The sequence below is a fragment of the Ricinus communis genome, chromosome 4 (genome assembly GCF_019578655.1).
Source record: "Ricinus communis isolate WT05 ecotype wild-type chromosome 4, ASM1957865v1, whole genome shotgun sequence".
NCBI lineage: Eukaryota > Viridiplantae > Streptophyta > Magnoliopsida > Malpighiales > Euphorbiaceae > Ricinus > Ricinus communis.
Genome location: NC_063259.1, coordinates 31,711,190 through 31,726,560, shown reverse-complemented (window position 1 = coordinate 31,726,560; position 15,371 = coordinate 31,711,190). Strand labels below are relative to the sequence as shown.

General features: G+C 36.9%; 3 protein-coding genes across 3 annotated transcripts; 2 read left to right on the top strand and 1 right to left on the bottom strand.

The window, feature by feature from the left end:
* Window positions 1-11: 11 nt before the first annotated feature.
* Window positions 12-4,196, bottom strand: LOC8272651 (protein EMSY-LIKE 3). Its single transcript, XM_025156359.2, is given in 11 exon segments — window positions 12-292; window positions 294-339; window positions 810-873; window positions 964-1,032; window positions 1,105-1,350; window positions 1,982-2,050; window positions 2,138-2,320; window positions 2,455-2,689; window positions 2,792-2,901; window positions 2,996-3,201; window positions 4,058-4,196. Coding segments are annotated over 11 exon segments (1,350 nt in total). The 5' UTR covers window positions 4,086-4,196; the 3' UTR covers window positions 12-198.
* Window positions 4,197-6,874: 2,678 nt separating this feature from the next.
* LOC8272652 (protein adenylyltransferase SelO) lies at window positions 6,875-10,653 on the top strand. Its single transcript, XM_002513387.4, has 8 exons — window positions 6,875-7,312; window positions 7,566-7,675; window positions 7,823-7,879; window positions 8,014-8,313; window positions 8,550-8,797; window positions 9,194-9,500; window positions 9,581-9,854; window positions 10,243-10,653. The coding sequence occupies exons 1-8, from the start codon at window positions 6,899-6,901 to the stop codon at window positions 10,495-10,497; spliced, it is 1,965 nt and encodes a 654-aa protein (XP_002513433.1). The 5' UTR covers window positions 6,875-6,898; the 3' UTR covers window positions 10,498-10,653.
* Window positions 10,654-11,401: 748 nt separating this feature from the next.
* Window positions 11,402-15,332, top strand: LOC8272653 (G-type lectin S-receptor-like serine/threonine-protein kinase RLK1). The gene has a single exon (XM_002513388.4). It carries the CDS (start codon window positions 12,817-12,819, stop codon window positions 15,217-15,219), a length of 2,403 nt encoding a protein of 800 aa, XP_002513434.1. The 5' UTR covers window positions 11,402-12,816; the 3' UTR covers window positions 15,220-15,332.
* Window positions 15,333-15,371: the final 39 nt, after the last annotated feature.

Below are 15,371 nucleotides of genomic sequence, written 5' to 3'. Positions count from 1 at the left end.
ATAGAGAGATCTTTAGACAGTATAAAGGTTATTCACTCTAGATGAATATAATTTACATCATAAGCATTTTCCAACACTCGAATGAAACTAAAATTACAGTAATGCCCAACTATATCTTTCACTAATTATAATCTAGAAGCCTTGGATCAATCAAGTCCTATGATACAATCACAATCAGGATAATTGTCAGCGATAAGCTTAAAGGTCATGTCTCACTGCCGCCATCATCTTGATGTTCATGAGATCCAACTCTCGTTGCCATCTTTCATCATATGGTAGCTTTCTCCATGAGATTTTGGTCCATTGATTGTCCATGGGAAAATGGATGTTCTCCCTCATCTGCTTTTGATCCAAAATAAGTGAATAAAAAACACAATCGTACCCTTCCGAAAATCAATAAAGCAACCAGAAGCTGAAGCTGGGGCTGGGGGTTATGGGCCCGGGAGACACTCTATAGCCCGACATGGCAGCAAGATTTGTATGGTTTAACTAATTGCATCCCACTCATGCTTAGTATGAAGAATATCTATTTACTTGTGTTTTAGAAAGAGGTTTTAGTAATAAAATAGAAGAAAAAAAAAAAAAGAGAGAAGCAACTGTATGATTGGATAACCATTTTAAGCCCATGCTCTTGCACTCTATTGAAACAATACTTGGTAAAATTGTACACAACTATTACAGGTTAAATCTGAAAATCCAAAAAAAGAAAAAAAAGAAAAACTACAATTAGATGATACAACAGAAGGGGCGGTGTGTCTTTTATTGAAGACTGTATAATATAAACATGGTTATGTGCAATTAGTTATTACCGCTTTCACCATCAGAGGCATCCTCAAGCCTAGCAATTGCATCAACCAGGGCTTGTTCATGTTCCTGCGTCACAGACAATATATAAATCCTGAAAGTAAAGGGTTGTATACAGCATACCCATAGAATATAAGAAACAAGATAACTGGGTCTTACTTGCAGCACTTTTTTTGCTTTCTCAATTTCCATTGGATCTGCATGGTTGGCACTAAATACTTTTTCCACCTGTTCAAATTTACAAAATTAGGCAGAATTTTGCTTTATCTACAGTTTCAACTAGTGCTCCAGCATCCTTACCTCCTTGATGAGAGTATCCGTATGAAGTATCTCAATATCATCCAAAGCCTTCCTTCCTATACCGTTTTGTGCCAACGGGAATTCTTTTCTAGACTGCCCCTTCATGGTTCCTCTACCTCTTCCTGCACCACCAAGTCCTCCACCATGTGCCATAGACTTCTTGTTCCCACGGCCTGGTCCAGGCCGGCCACCTCTACGAAAAACTCCTTGATCCTCATCCTTCCACCTAATATCTTCTGGGGAAATCTGCCAATTACCATGTATAAGATCAATAGCAAGTACACGTATGCTTTGCCATGGAAATACATTTTGGAGATGAACTGTAAATCAGGATCCAAGGGCAAGAAAGCAGTGGCTATTGGCATAAAAGATAAATAGGGTAATAAAACATTTGTCAGAGACTAAATAGTAGAGTTCTTAGGCCGCCAAGCAAGAAACAGTGATTTAACTGTGTGAATTTTTTTTTTTTCCTGAAAATGCTAAATTCAGTGTTTACTACATTGTCAAAGCCATTACATGCCTAAAACATGTTTGCATATCAAATTTTTCAACACGGGGACCGGGAGAGGATGTTTCAATTCAACGAATATCTTGGTCCAAATTTTGTATGACATGATGACAACCATGGATAGGTAGAAATAAGTTTTAGCACATTCTTGCTCTGCTGACAAGAAGAATTTGGCATTAGTGCTTCAAATGGCATCACACTAAGCATTTGGCAAAAGAAATGCATAATCAAAGAGAACGTATAAATTCCACCACCAACAGAACTGAAAGAAAACTTTATATAAAGTCACCTAAGACTGGCATAAGAAAAATAAAGGTAAAATGAACCATGTAAAGTTACTATCCAATAGGAACATGGTATAAATTTTACCTCTTTGAGATTAACCCATTCCCAAGTTTCATCAGCTGTATTGATATCATAAACCAAAGCATGCCTTCCCTGTCAATATGTGGAAAATGATAATATCAAGAAGAAAACTCAACAATAATTGGAGTACTGAATGGTCAACAGGCAAATAAAATGTACCTCTGCTGGTTTGTAGTCAGTTATGACAGCCTCGTAGAAGTGATTATCTTCAGGCCAACGTGTCCAAACTTTCCTCCCAATCAGATCGTAACTGGTAGCCTCTGCAGGTTCATTTGCTGCAAATGCACCTGAAGAACTCCGATTAGCAGCTTGGGCTCTTCCAGTCAAACCTGCAGAAGGGTACTGCATGGACTTCATTGCAGGTGCAGCAGAAAATACATCAAATTAATTTTATTTTTTTAAAACTAAAGTTAAAGAAGGAAGAAGTAAGGAATATGGATTAATTCATCATCTCCACCATGAACTATCTGACTTACTGATTTGGGCTTCTTGCTCCTAGGTCCTGGCGGAGGACCCCGTCTAAAGGCTGACGAAGATGGTTGCATAGATGGCAATGCAGGAGAAGGTGCCCCCATAGACAATGAAGCGACTGACTGTGATGTCTTCTGCTTCTTGTGTGATGCTGAAACAGTGGGACTAGGAGAGGGATCGTGAGCAGGTTGGGCTGTGCTTGGCATGCCAGGTTGGAGCCCATTTGTCTTTCTCCATTCCCTAGCATTATAAATAATTATATTTACCCATTAAAAACCAAAACTACAAGTTGTTAGATTTTGAAAAAAGCTGCTCAGCAAAACGCGCCATAAATATTTAGACCTTATCCTGCGGATGATGTCATCAGAATTAACCCTGGATAGGAGCTCCCTGTGCTCCTCATCTGATACCCTTAGCTCTTTCCTGAGTTCTGTAATTAGACTCTCCTTTTCCTGGAATAGAAAAATAATGAGCACATTCAAGTTTATGAATATTAACTACAGAAAGCAAAATATAACATATGATTTGAATTATGCAATCAGATACCCAAGTGATGGCATCAGATTGGGCTTTAAATGCCCGCAAAACTGAAGTGTATGCTTCTTGCTCGATGTTGTGTATTTGAGTTTCCATATCACTATGCAACCTAGGTATTGACGTAGAACCAACCGCTGTAGATCTTCCATTCCCAGCAGGGCGTACCCCACTCTGGAATCTATTTCGATGTGATGGTGGAAGGTCATCGTCAGTTCCTGCCATTACAAAAATGGAGAACGCAACATCTTAAACTGTTAATTTAACGTAAATGAAGGTGGCAATCGTCAGCCTTGCAATTGTAAACATGACACCAAATACTGACAAAATGAAACAAACTTAGCAGAATTAATTAATTGTGTAAAAATAAGCCTCGTGATCTTGATGCACTCCTTCAACATCCATTATCTACTTAAAGGGATACCAGAGTTGTGTCATTTGCACTTTCATATTGCTGGTACATATACAAATATTGCAAAAAGTAATGCAACTATCTCAACATTGTTGACTACATGAAATTTCTAGCTTTTTAACAGCTTTAAGATGTTATTGGCCTCCTTTGTGCTCATCTTATAAGTTTCCCATTTTAGTTTTCCACATGAGATCCCTCCAAGAAAAACACTTCTCCACAGTGGTTTGTAAGAATTGAAACCACAAACTACCTCAACTACATCCATTGCTTATAGTCTGAGCTCAATTTCCTATATAAAAACAAGCCCAAAGTATAATGGTAAACAGTAAGATTCACAACTCTCCTCCCTATCTTACATACCATCAAAATATTAGCACATGAGTAAGTCATAGAATTTATGAAACTATCTTTTGAGCGCATATATGTAAGAGTTTTATAGAAGAGTAATCCAGAGAAATTTATACAAGCCCCAAAAGTTCACCAGTATCAAGGAAAAACGGGCAATGAAGTGCACAATGTAATAATATTGCAACATACATCCAGTTTAAAAGCTCGAACATGAAACAAACACCATACAACAGTATACTAGAATTCATGAAATTACATACCCAAAAACACAAGAAAACTAAACAGAGGAGAAAAAGAACCTTAAAATAGCTCACCACTGCTATCAGAAAGTTCATAATCCATTGCAGCTCTTCCAAATCAAGCTGTTAAATACTGACAACCACTATGAAATACGACGAACCCAACAAAAAATCTAGACCAACCAACTTCTTCAAAAACCCGAGCAAAAAACACCTGAGAAAAAAGAATTTCCCAGTTGAACTACAATAGTAAATCCAAACCCTAATTCAAAAAATCAAGCTCCTGAAGAGACTATAAAAACCATATCATTTATTCAGAGAGAACAATCTCAAAATAAGTTCCACTGTCAACTGCAACTAGCTTTTAAATACCAACAAAAACTTACTACAGCAATACTAGACGTATAATTGAAGAAATTAAAGCTTATACCCAACATAAATCCCTGAAATCGCAAGACTTTAGACAAAAACAAAATCTTTTTCTTTTAAGGAAAAGAAAACTCAACTCACCGCTACTATCCATTGAAGCTTCTCCAAAGCGTAACAGTTGAGATTCACCAATTTCTTTAAACAAAAAGCACGAACTGCTAGCACTTTATGGCAGCAAAAGAAAAGACCGGAGATTTTCCCGGAAATTCCTCGAATTTCACGCTTATACCAAACCCTAAATTGTCCAAACTAGCAGAGTCTTGTTTTTCAAATTCTTTTCAACAAGATTCCAAGTTAAAGCCCTCTTTATGGTATCAAGAATCAATAAATTGTGCAATTCTGCGATATTCAAGCAAGAGATTCAATCTTTAAAGCTCCATAAAAGAAAGGTCAATACAGTGCATATAGATGTAATTGCGCTTGTTCTTAATTTAGTGCCTTCGACAGCGATTTGGAAGCTTGGTATTGCACTTCAAAACCTGATGCAATAATTGTGGGTTTGAGAGATCTGGACAGTGAATTCCGATAGGAAATTAGGGTTTACAGGATGAATTCAAGCGTGAATTTGAGGAATTGAAATTTGATTGAGCCAACAGGAAGACGAGTGTGGGTTGAATGGGAGAGAGGGAACGCGGACGTGAATTTTTTTTATTTTTTTAATAGTTTTTTTTTTTGTTTCCAGTTAATTGTTCAGCTTGAATTCCGAGATGGCAGATGCCGAACGATGTCGTTTCAGGAACACCGAAAGGCCGGTTGCGTGCGGTAGGAGGTGGCTATTGCAACATTCATTGCATGAATATTATAATATCTATCCGGAGAAATCATTGATGATATTATTCCGGAACAAACTAACTTAGTACAATTTTGTCAATTAAATTTATATAAATAAGGCATCATTTGGATAGTTTTGACTCCATTAGACACTTACTTCCTCAATACATCAAAGACAAATTACTTAATTTAGCATAGCTTGTAATACTATCAATATTATAAACACTAATAATCTTATACCACTCATTTAATTATGAATAAAAAATGTAATTGAAACTAAGCAAATGAAATATATAAGGTTTTGATATTTATTTTTATTTATTGGAGAGTCAACATACCGTAAACAACATAATAGGAGTAGCCATTTTTTTACACTCGTTATAAAAAAACTTACCTAGTGTAAAAAAATGACTTGCTCCTAAAAGTATTTGCTCTTACTCAATATTTATAAATATAATACTTTAATCTAATTGAATTCGGATGCACCTATTAAATTTATAGCTATCGGATAATGTGTGCTAATTTGTCAATGAATAATAATAAGAAAAACCTTAGGGTTTTAATTATGATGGTTGCAAAATGTATTTATGGAAAGCCATTTGACAATTCATACAAGACAAACTAGTTTAGAAAAAAGTAACTAGTATCTTCATCAGTGATTTGTAACTAAGGTATTTTAGTGATTTGTTAGTATGTTTTATTATATAATATGTAATAATATGTGATTTTTATCTCATTTTAGTCTTTTTGTCTAATTTCAAGTGATAATAGCAAAAAAAAAAAAAAAAAGAATATGAGTCAAAAATGCATAAATGAGCTTTAATTGGACTGTGGCTATAAAAGATTTGAAATAAAAACACGTGGACTACCAAAATCACAGGCCTAGTCGAATTTATCAAGACCCATGAAAAAAAATTTAATTAGTTATGATATAATTAAGGATAGTTATTTTTTAAGTTGTTTATTTTACTATGATAGTTAAGAAAATAACTATAGCGGTGTTATGCTGAGAGAAAAACTCTAAAAAAATATATCTATAAGAAGTAAAGTTCAGTTAAACGAAAAGAGGGATTTATTATTATTCTCTATTGCGAATTCTCTACAACGAATCTTCTACAATATTTAGCTAGTTTTTGCCTTATTCTTTCAAGAATTAGAGAAGTTTTTTAAAATGTGTATAATGAGGATTAATCTTCTTCATTCCTCGAAAACTTCTGGATTTTGAAAGTTTTAAATTTTTATTTTATATATCTTATGTCTTTTTATTTAATTACAATGACTATTCATTTACAATAAAATTTATTTACATTCGACATATTTAAATTCAGAACTTTTTACTTTTAAAAATATTATTACTATTTAAGTTAAATTTTAATTTTTTTCTTTTTTATTTGATGTTAGGATAAAACGTAACTAGTTAGAAATGCTTAATGTGGTTGTGTTGATGTAATTGGCCGGTCTATTCTATGAACAATTCTATACAATTTATTGAAACAAAAAACAACGGTTGCAATTTATCCATGGCAGCCTACTCATTTTCTTGACATTTCAGCAGGCTGATGTACTTACCGCCATATAAACCAACCGACACCGTTTTTCAAATTAGCAATATATTTTCACATTTTCCGGACAAACTTTAAATCCACCGTTTCTTTTTCTTATACTAATAAATATTATTTATAATTATTATTATTATTATCAGTCAAAGCAAAAGCTATGCTGCTTTCACATTTCTCTCCAAAATCTTCTTCACTCTCTTTCTCACTCCGCCCTCTCCTCTTTTCTTCTCCTCGTCACTTCAAATCCCGCTTTTACCCTTCATCATCTTTCCTCAGTTCTCATTTCTATTCCCGCTCCCCACATCCCTACCTCGTATGCGGAGTCAATACCAGCTCTTCTAGCGGCAGCGTTTCCATGGACTCATCGGGCTCGCCGGAAGCCGCTTCCACCATGTCCGTCGTCGACTCCGTCACCAATGATTTTAAAAATCAGAGTTTACGCGACGATGATAATAACAATAAAAATAACACTACTAGTAAGGTTAAATCGAGTCTTGATGATCTGAATTGGGACCATTCTTTTGTCAGAGAATTGCCTGGTGACTCAAGAACAGACACTATTCCACGTCAGGTATTGGCTTCTTGCTTTGTGTATAGATTTACGTTTCAATTCCTGTCATTTGGATGTTTTATTTTTCTTAGTTTATAGTAATTCCAAGTTTATTAATTTGATTTTGAATTTTTGTATGATTGCAATGTTCAATCCAGGTATTGATTTCACTGAATGTTCGTATGATACGATTTTTAGGGTTTGCATGAGGTTCGTTAAAATCGTCTGTTCTTTTTTAATTGTTTTATGAGTAACATCTTCAATACTCATCCAGGTGTTGCATGCTTGTTTTTCAAAAGTTTTCCCATCGGCTGAAGTGGAGAATCCTCAACTGGTCGCATGGTCGGAATCAGTAGCTGTATTGCTTGATTTGGATCTAAAAGAGTGAGTTTTTCGCTTCGTTTTCTGCCAAATGTGACTAAGTTTTTAAAAATATAGATATAGGTTCAATTGGAGACATCAATTGAGAAAAATGACCTAACTTAATCAATTTCACATCTTTTACCCTTCATTTCTGTTGATTATTTGCAGGTTTGAAAGACCAGATTTTGCCCTCAAATTTTCTGGCGCTTCTACTTTGGTTGGGTCGTAAGTGTTATGCCTTACTACTGCAATTTGCATAGCACCTCAAAAAAAAAAAAAAAAAGACGCCAAATGGAAATCTTAGCTTTTATATATCTGTTTTAATCTTTCTTTCTTGATCTTATTTTATTTTCTTGCAGGTTGCCCTATGCTCAGTGCTATGGTGGACATCAGTTTGGCATGTGGGCTGGTCAGCTAGGTGATGGCCGAGCTATTACACTAGGGGAGATTCTAAATTCTAAGTCTGAAAGGTGGGAACTGCAGCTGAAAGGTGCTGGAAAGACTCCATACAGTCGTTTTGCAGATGGCCTTGCAGTGCTGCGTAGCAGCATTAGAGAATTCTTGTGCAGTGAAGCCATGCATCATTTAGGAATCCCGACAACTCGTGCACTTTGTCTTGTGACAACTGGAAAATATGTCACAAGAGACATGTTTTATGAGTGAGTTGGCAGTATCTTGATCACTATGTATGTAGATTTTTGTTTAGTTAACATGAAAATGATGTAACAACTAAGAACTACTTTGAGTTTGTCAGGGGGCTATAAGAGGTGGAAAATGGAAACTCATGAAAAATCCTAATTTATGGAAATAATAATTTTGATTAGTGATTTCAGACATTGTTCTAAAGATGTTTTACAGTGATAGCTGATGACCAGTTTTATGTGTGCTTGTTCAGTGGCAATCCAAAGGAAGAACCCGGTGCAATTGTTTGCAGAGTTGCACAATCCTTTCTTCGATTTGGTTCCTTTCAAATACATGCCTCTAGAGGGAAAGAAGACTTTGGAATTGTCCGGGCTTTAGCAGACTATGCAATTAGACATCATTTTCCTCATATTGACAATATGACTAAAAGTGAGAGCCTATCTTTTAGTATGGGTGCTGAAGATGATTCAATTGTGGATCTAACCTCAAACAAGTATGCAGGTAGTGATGTTAACTTTCAACTGACCTTAGAAAAGTATATCTAGTCTATAATTCTAGTTTATCACTGTGTACATCTGATCGTCTTCCTGGATTTGATTAAACGGTTAAGTGTATAGGACAAAGGTGATGCCCTATGCGGATGCCCTCAAGCCCTATTTTTTACATGTAGTTTTTTGTTATTTTTGCAATGGACCTGTAGGCTGTATCTACACAGCTTATATAATGTTGGAACATATTAAGTTTTTATCCTTCACCACTATGTCTTGTAATTAGTCTTTCTCTGCCCCATCTCTACAATGCCTTTTGTCTGATATCTAGTTTTTCCAAGTTATGTAGGTACTAGGTAGCATTGATTATCCTGTGACCTTTCTAACTTTTAAATCTTGGGATGTTTAGCTTGGACAGTGGAGGTTGCTGAAAGAACTGCTTCCTTGATTGCAAGCTGGCAAGGGGTTGGTTTTACTCATGGTGTGCTAAACACTGACAACATGAGCATACTGGGTCTCACTATTGATTATGGTCCCTTTGGATTCTTGGACGCTTTTGATCCAAGTTATACTCCTAATACCACAGATCTTCCTGGCAGAAGATACTGTTTTGCAAATCAGCCTGACATTGGCTTATGGAATATTGCACAGTTCACAGCTACTCTATCGGAAGCCCAGTTGATTAATGATAAGGAGGCGAACTATGCCATGGAAAGGTATTTGTGAACTCCTAATTGCTAAATCTTTTACTAGTAAATGGCAGGTAGTTAAAATTCTTTCTTGTTTCTTGTTACAGATATGGAAACAAATTCATGGATGAGTATCAAGCTATAATGACTAGAAAATTAGGTCTTCCAAAGTACAATAAACAGTTAATCAGTAAGCTGCTCAACAATATGGCTGTAGATAAAGTTGATTACACCAATTTTTTCCGGTTACTTTCCAATATCAAAGCTGATCCAAACATTCCAGAAGAAGAGTTGTTAGTTCCCCTGAAGGCTGCTCTGTTAGATATTGGCAAGGAGCGGAAAGAGGCATGGATCAGCTGGGTGCAATCTTATGTTCAGGAGGTACCATATGTCTGCTCTTTCTTTCTTTCTTTTTCATAATTCTTTTTGTTGACCATGATAATGTCTCCTATTTTATTTTATTTTTTGTTTGTGACGGCTGATTTTAAATGTAAAATTCCGACCTTTTACAAGATAAATACTTTTGAGGAAAACCAACACACTTCCCCCCCCCCCCCCCCCCCCAGTCATGAAATTGGTATGCTATGAGCTTACCATGTAATAATGGGTTATTAGTTTTGTAATACTAACTATTGATATTGAGCACAACTGATTATTTAACTGTTTCTCAGCCCTATATTCTTTTCCCTCCTGAAACAGTTAAATGATGAGGTGTTTCACGATTTACACGACTCTCAGATCTCTTGTGATACCCTTTTTGCTTTTGCAGCTGGCTGCTAGTGACATTTCGGATGATGAGAGGAAGGCCCAAATGGATGCTGTGAACCCCAAATACATTCTTCGGAACTACTTGTGCCAGACTGCCATTGATGCTGCCGAACAAGGTGATATGGGGGAAGTGAGGAGGTTGCTTAAATTAATGGAACGGCCATTTGATGAGCAACCGGGGATGGAAAAATATGCTCGCCTGCCACCAGCCTGGGCTTATCGGCCAGGTGTTTGCATGCTTTCTTGTTCTTCTTGAGGTAGTTGCATTGCATGTATTACGAGGTACCAAAAGAGCTTTTGATTTGTATATAATAGTTGAAGGACAATAAATTGTAGAATTTGTATACCTTTCTTTCGATATGATGTTGTAACAGTTGGAAATATTTTTATTTATTGATTTTATTTATTATTATTGTTTTCCAACTTCGTTTGGTTCATACAAGGGTTATGACCAATTATAAATTCTCTGTTTTCCAACTTCGTTTTGGTTTTCAACTTATCCCTGTTTATTTGAATAGAAAATAAGCAATTGGAGAGCTTTTGTTGGTGATTTATCAACAAAAGATCATAGAGGAAGAAGGGCAAGGAAATTGGCTGTGAAGGCTTTGGATGATCCTAGTTATTATTATATGGAAATTCTGTTCAGCCCCTTGTCCCTGTTGCCCTTTTTCATATAAATTATGCGATTTGCGCTGGTGAGGTCTACTTAGATGAAATATGGTATGGTCTGATATTGTGAAATTATTAATGGTCTCCAATTGACCATGGTTCTGTGAAACTATATATGCTTTCATAACTGTGTTAAAGAGTTTAGAATTTATAATTTGTCAGCAATAATTTAAAATTATATCATTTATTATACAACTCTTTAAGTGTTTTTAACTAATTAAAAATTTTAAACAGATTCGTATCTCGATTTAATTGATAATTAATATTATCAAACGGAATTTAATATTTTGATCCCATTATTCGGATTTAATCTAACTTTTTAAATTTTTTCATAAACTAGTTTAACTTTTTCAAAATAAAGTTACCACTGAAGTTTTATGTAGAAGATTTACTGTAAATTAGGATGCTTCTTTTTTAATAATATGTTCGTGTTTTTTTATGGGAAATGTTTAAAAAAGGAAAATAATGAAATATGATACAATTAAAAAATAATTTAATATTAATGTGTAATTTGATTCAGGGGTAGAACTGAAGATAGAAGTGGTTAGAGTAAAGTAGTTGCACAGTCTTGCACAGAGGCCAGGCCATGGCTCAGACTTACCACAGTACCCTTGGAATTGAATTTTCTTACACACGTTAGCACTCTTCATATTACAAATTACAACACGACAGCGCACAGGGCGTACAGACTCGCAAAGGCCAATCAGCAAATATCTCTTCGAGCTGCGCTTATCGGAGCCAAACATTCGCCGTCATTAGAGGAATCAAAGGATATGTAGCTTCAGAGGGGTTACGAACATGCCAATCACAGTGAAGGTGGACATGTACACTTTCAGAGTCTTCTCGTTAGAGATTATTTGTAAATGCAGAAAATGGGTGAAGCAAGAGGAAATCCAACTGACTGGGCTTATGATTGCTATAGAAAGGCAGCATAGATGTTTTTGTTGAGGATGATGAGCAAGCACCGAACGACGTCATAAAGGTAGAGAGGTTTTTTATGGGCACTTGGTGCATTCAAAAAGACCCCACTTTAAGCCCTGTTGTAAAGATGGTAATCTTGATGCTTGGCGGTATTCTTCAAGTTACTATTCCACCGTGTTCATGTTCTTTCTCCGGCCATTATTTCTATTTTCTTTGGCTTCTCTTGCTTTCCTTGATTCATAGACGCAGTTAGATGGAAAAGCATGCCGTGTTGCAGAGCGGGATGATTTTTCCAACTTGTGTGGAATTGAATTGCAAGTTGAAGTTTCTTTCCTACATATTCGAAGACGCAGAGTTTCGGATTATATCTTGGGCCCCACTTAAGCAACGGGACCACCATTTAAGAAATGAAATAGAAGTTGGATCTACACTGTTTCTCTTCCATTCTCGTTTCCATTTTCTTGATTAGCTCTTCTACGCTGACCGACTTCAATACTGATTAATTGGGATTGCATTCTTGACCTGGTCTTGACGCGCAGTGTTAGGTTTTTAGCTTTCAAATGATAAATTAGCGGGTCCCGTTTGCAGTTAGTTCTCTGCTTCTTGGCATCCTTTTGAGTTGTTAGTGGTCATTCAAAACCTTTCCCCATGTCTACGTTTTGAAAACTTTAGGCTTTCAGTCTCTGCATACAGTACATACGTGTTCCAATTATGTCTAACAGAGTAGCCAACACTTGCCTGGACCGGGTCGTTCATAACCAAACCCACCTCATGTCTCCTACAAAGCAAGTTTTTTCCAGTTAGCCTATGATAGTCCTTTTCTCTTTCCAAGAATTTTCTGCATGTTTGACTCTTGGATTTTGGAGAACCACAGTTTGCTTTTCTTTTTGGATTCTCTTCTTATAGTTGCCATTGAGCATTCTTTGTTCATGGTATAGCTTATCCAATTTTAGGAACAAAACCAAACTGTTTAATTTAAGCAGTAATGGCTTCTCCTCTTTCTCGTCCTCTTCTCCTCATCTTGCTTTGTTGTCTGCCATGTTTATTGCTTGCTCAAAATGGAGATACCATAATCGTAGGTGACTTTCTTGCTGCAGCTGACCCAGCAGAATCATGGCTTTCTCCTTCTGGGGATTTTGCTTTTGGGTTTCGCCAGCTTGAGAATAAGAATCTTTACTTGCTTGCCATATGTTATAACAAAATTTCAGACAAAACCATAGTCTGGTATGCAAATGGAGATGACCCCGCACCAACCGGATCCAAGGTGGAGCTAACGGCTGACCGCGGGCTAGTGCTTACTAGTCCTCAAGGCAAAGAGATTTGGAAATCTGGTATCAACATAGGAGATGCCGCTCGAGGTATGATGAATGATACAGGCAACTTTAGGATAGTGAATACAGGCGGTGAAAAGTTATGGCAGACCTTTGATGATCCTAAAGATACATTGCTGCCCGGACAAGCACTAGAGAGAGGTGGGAAAATACTTTCTTCTAGACTAAGGGAGACCAACTTCTCTCGAGGAAGGTTTCAGTTCCGTTTGATTCCAGACGGGAATGGTGTGCTTAATGCCAACAATTTGCGCACTGGGGATGCATATGATGCATATTACTGGACTAATACTGTGGATGCTAACTTATCAAATGCTGGGTTGCGAATAGTATTCAATGAGTCAGGTTACTTGTACACCTTGAGAGCAAGCAATAAAAGAGAGCTCATAACTCCAGAAAGAGTAGTCCCAACTACAGAATATTATCACAGAGTAACTCTCAATTTTGATGGAGTTTTAACCCAATATTCACACCCCAAAAATTCTACTGATAACGGAAATTGGTCAATCATTTTTTCCGCGCCAGAAAATATTTGCTTTCTTATTACCGATATAGGAACTGGGCCTTGTGGCTTTAACAGTGTCTGCCAACTCAATGCAGATCAACGGGCAATCTGTAGATGCCCACCAAGGTTTTCTTCAGTCGATCCAGGTGATGACTATGCAGGCTGCAAACCCGACTTTTCTACTCAGTTTTGTGAAGATGCGCCTAGTACTTCCCCAGAAGATTATGATTTCTTGGAGTTGACGAATACTGATTGGCCAACATCTGATTATGAGAGGTATGATAGTTATAACATAGAAGAGTGTCAAAAAGCTTGCATCCAAGATTGCTTCTGTAATGTAGTCGTGTTCAGAGGAAGTTGCTGGAAGAAAAAGCTGCCACTCTCAAATGGAAGGCAAAGTGAGAAAGTTAATGGTAGGGCATTTATAAAAGTAAGAAAAGATGATTACATGGGAAGAGGTCTACCTCCTCGTCCATTTCCTAATGCAAAGGAAGACCAGGACAGTTTGGTCCTTGTAATTTCTGTGCTCTTAGGCAGCTCTGTGTTTATCAACTTCATATTAATTGGGCTCGTGACCTTTTGCTTTTTATTCTTCTACCACAAGAAATCCACTGGGATTCCTCAAGGTGAAAAATCCAATTTGCGGTGCTTCAGCTACAAGGAGCTTGTGGAAGCAACAAAAGGCTTCAAGGAAGAGCTAGGAAGGGGATCTTTCGGCATTGTTTATAAAGGGCTAATAGAAATGGGTACTACAGTTCCTGTTGCTGTGAAGAAATTGGATAGAGTAGTTGAATATGGTGAGAAAGAATACAAGGCAGAAGTTAAAGCGATCGGCCAAACACACCACAAGAATCTGGTCCAGCTTCTAGGATTTTGCGATGAGGGACAACAAAAACTATTGGTATATGAGCTCCTGAGCAATGGAACATTAGCAAACTTCCTTTTTGGGGATACAAAACTCAGCTGGAAACAGAGAACTCAAATTGCATTTGGGATAGCAAGAGGACTTGTGTACCTACATGAAGAGTGCAACACGCAGATCATCCATTGTGATATAAAGCCTCAAAACATTCTGGTTGACGAGTATTATGATGCCAAGATTTCGGATTTCGGATTAGCAAAGCTCCTGTTGCTGGATCAGAGCCAAACATTTACCACCATTAGAGGAACCAAAGGGTATGTAGCACCAGAGTGGTTTAGGAACGTACCAATCACAGTGAAGGTGGATGCGTATAGTTTCGGTGTCTTGTTGCTAGAGATCATCTGCTCTCGAAGAAGTGTTGACACAGAAATAAGTGGAGAGAGGGCAATTTTAACTGATTGGGCATATGATTGTTATATGGAAGGGAGAATAGATGATCTTGTTGAAAATGATGAGGAAGCCTTGAGTGATTTGAAGAAGGTCGAGAGGTTTTTGATGGTTGCAATTTGGTGCATTCAAGAAGATCCAACTCTAAGACCAACTATGAAGACCGTAATCTTGATGCTTGAAGGTATTATTCAAGTGGCTGTTCCACCATGTCCATGTCCATGTCCATTTAGCGTTGTTAGTTGAAACTGGCTCTCCAAGCTCACTGCATACAGTTGTTATGCCTTTTGTATCCTATGTAATAATAATACATGATTCACAATCATGCCTGTTTTATCAAGTTGAAAAAATTCCTGTTAGCAGTGTCTGTTTTGCTTAAAATTTGCCTGAAATTCCTT

Coding starts and splice junctions, on each gene's coding strand:
- LOC8272652 (XM_002513387.4), top strand. CDS start 6,899: ATGCTGCTTTCACATTTCTCTCCAAAATCTTCTTCACTCTCTTTCTCA. Junction 7,676..7,822: donor CTTGATTTGGATCTAAAAGA/GTGAGTTTTTCG, acceptor GATTATTTGCAG/GTTTGAAAGACCAGATTTTG. Junction 8,314..8,549: donor ACAAGAGACATGTTTTATGA/GTGAGTTGGCAG, acceptor GTGCTTGTTCAG/TGGCAATCCAAAGGAAGAAC.
- LOC8272653 (XM_002513388.4), top strand. CDS start 12,817: ATGGCTTCTCCTCTTTCTCGTCCTCTTCTCCTCATCTTGCTTTGTTGT.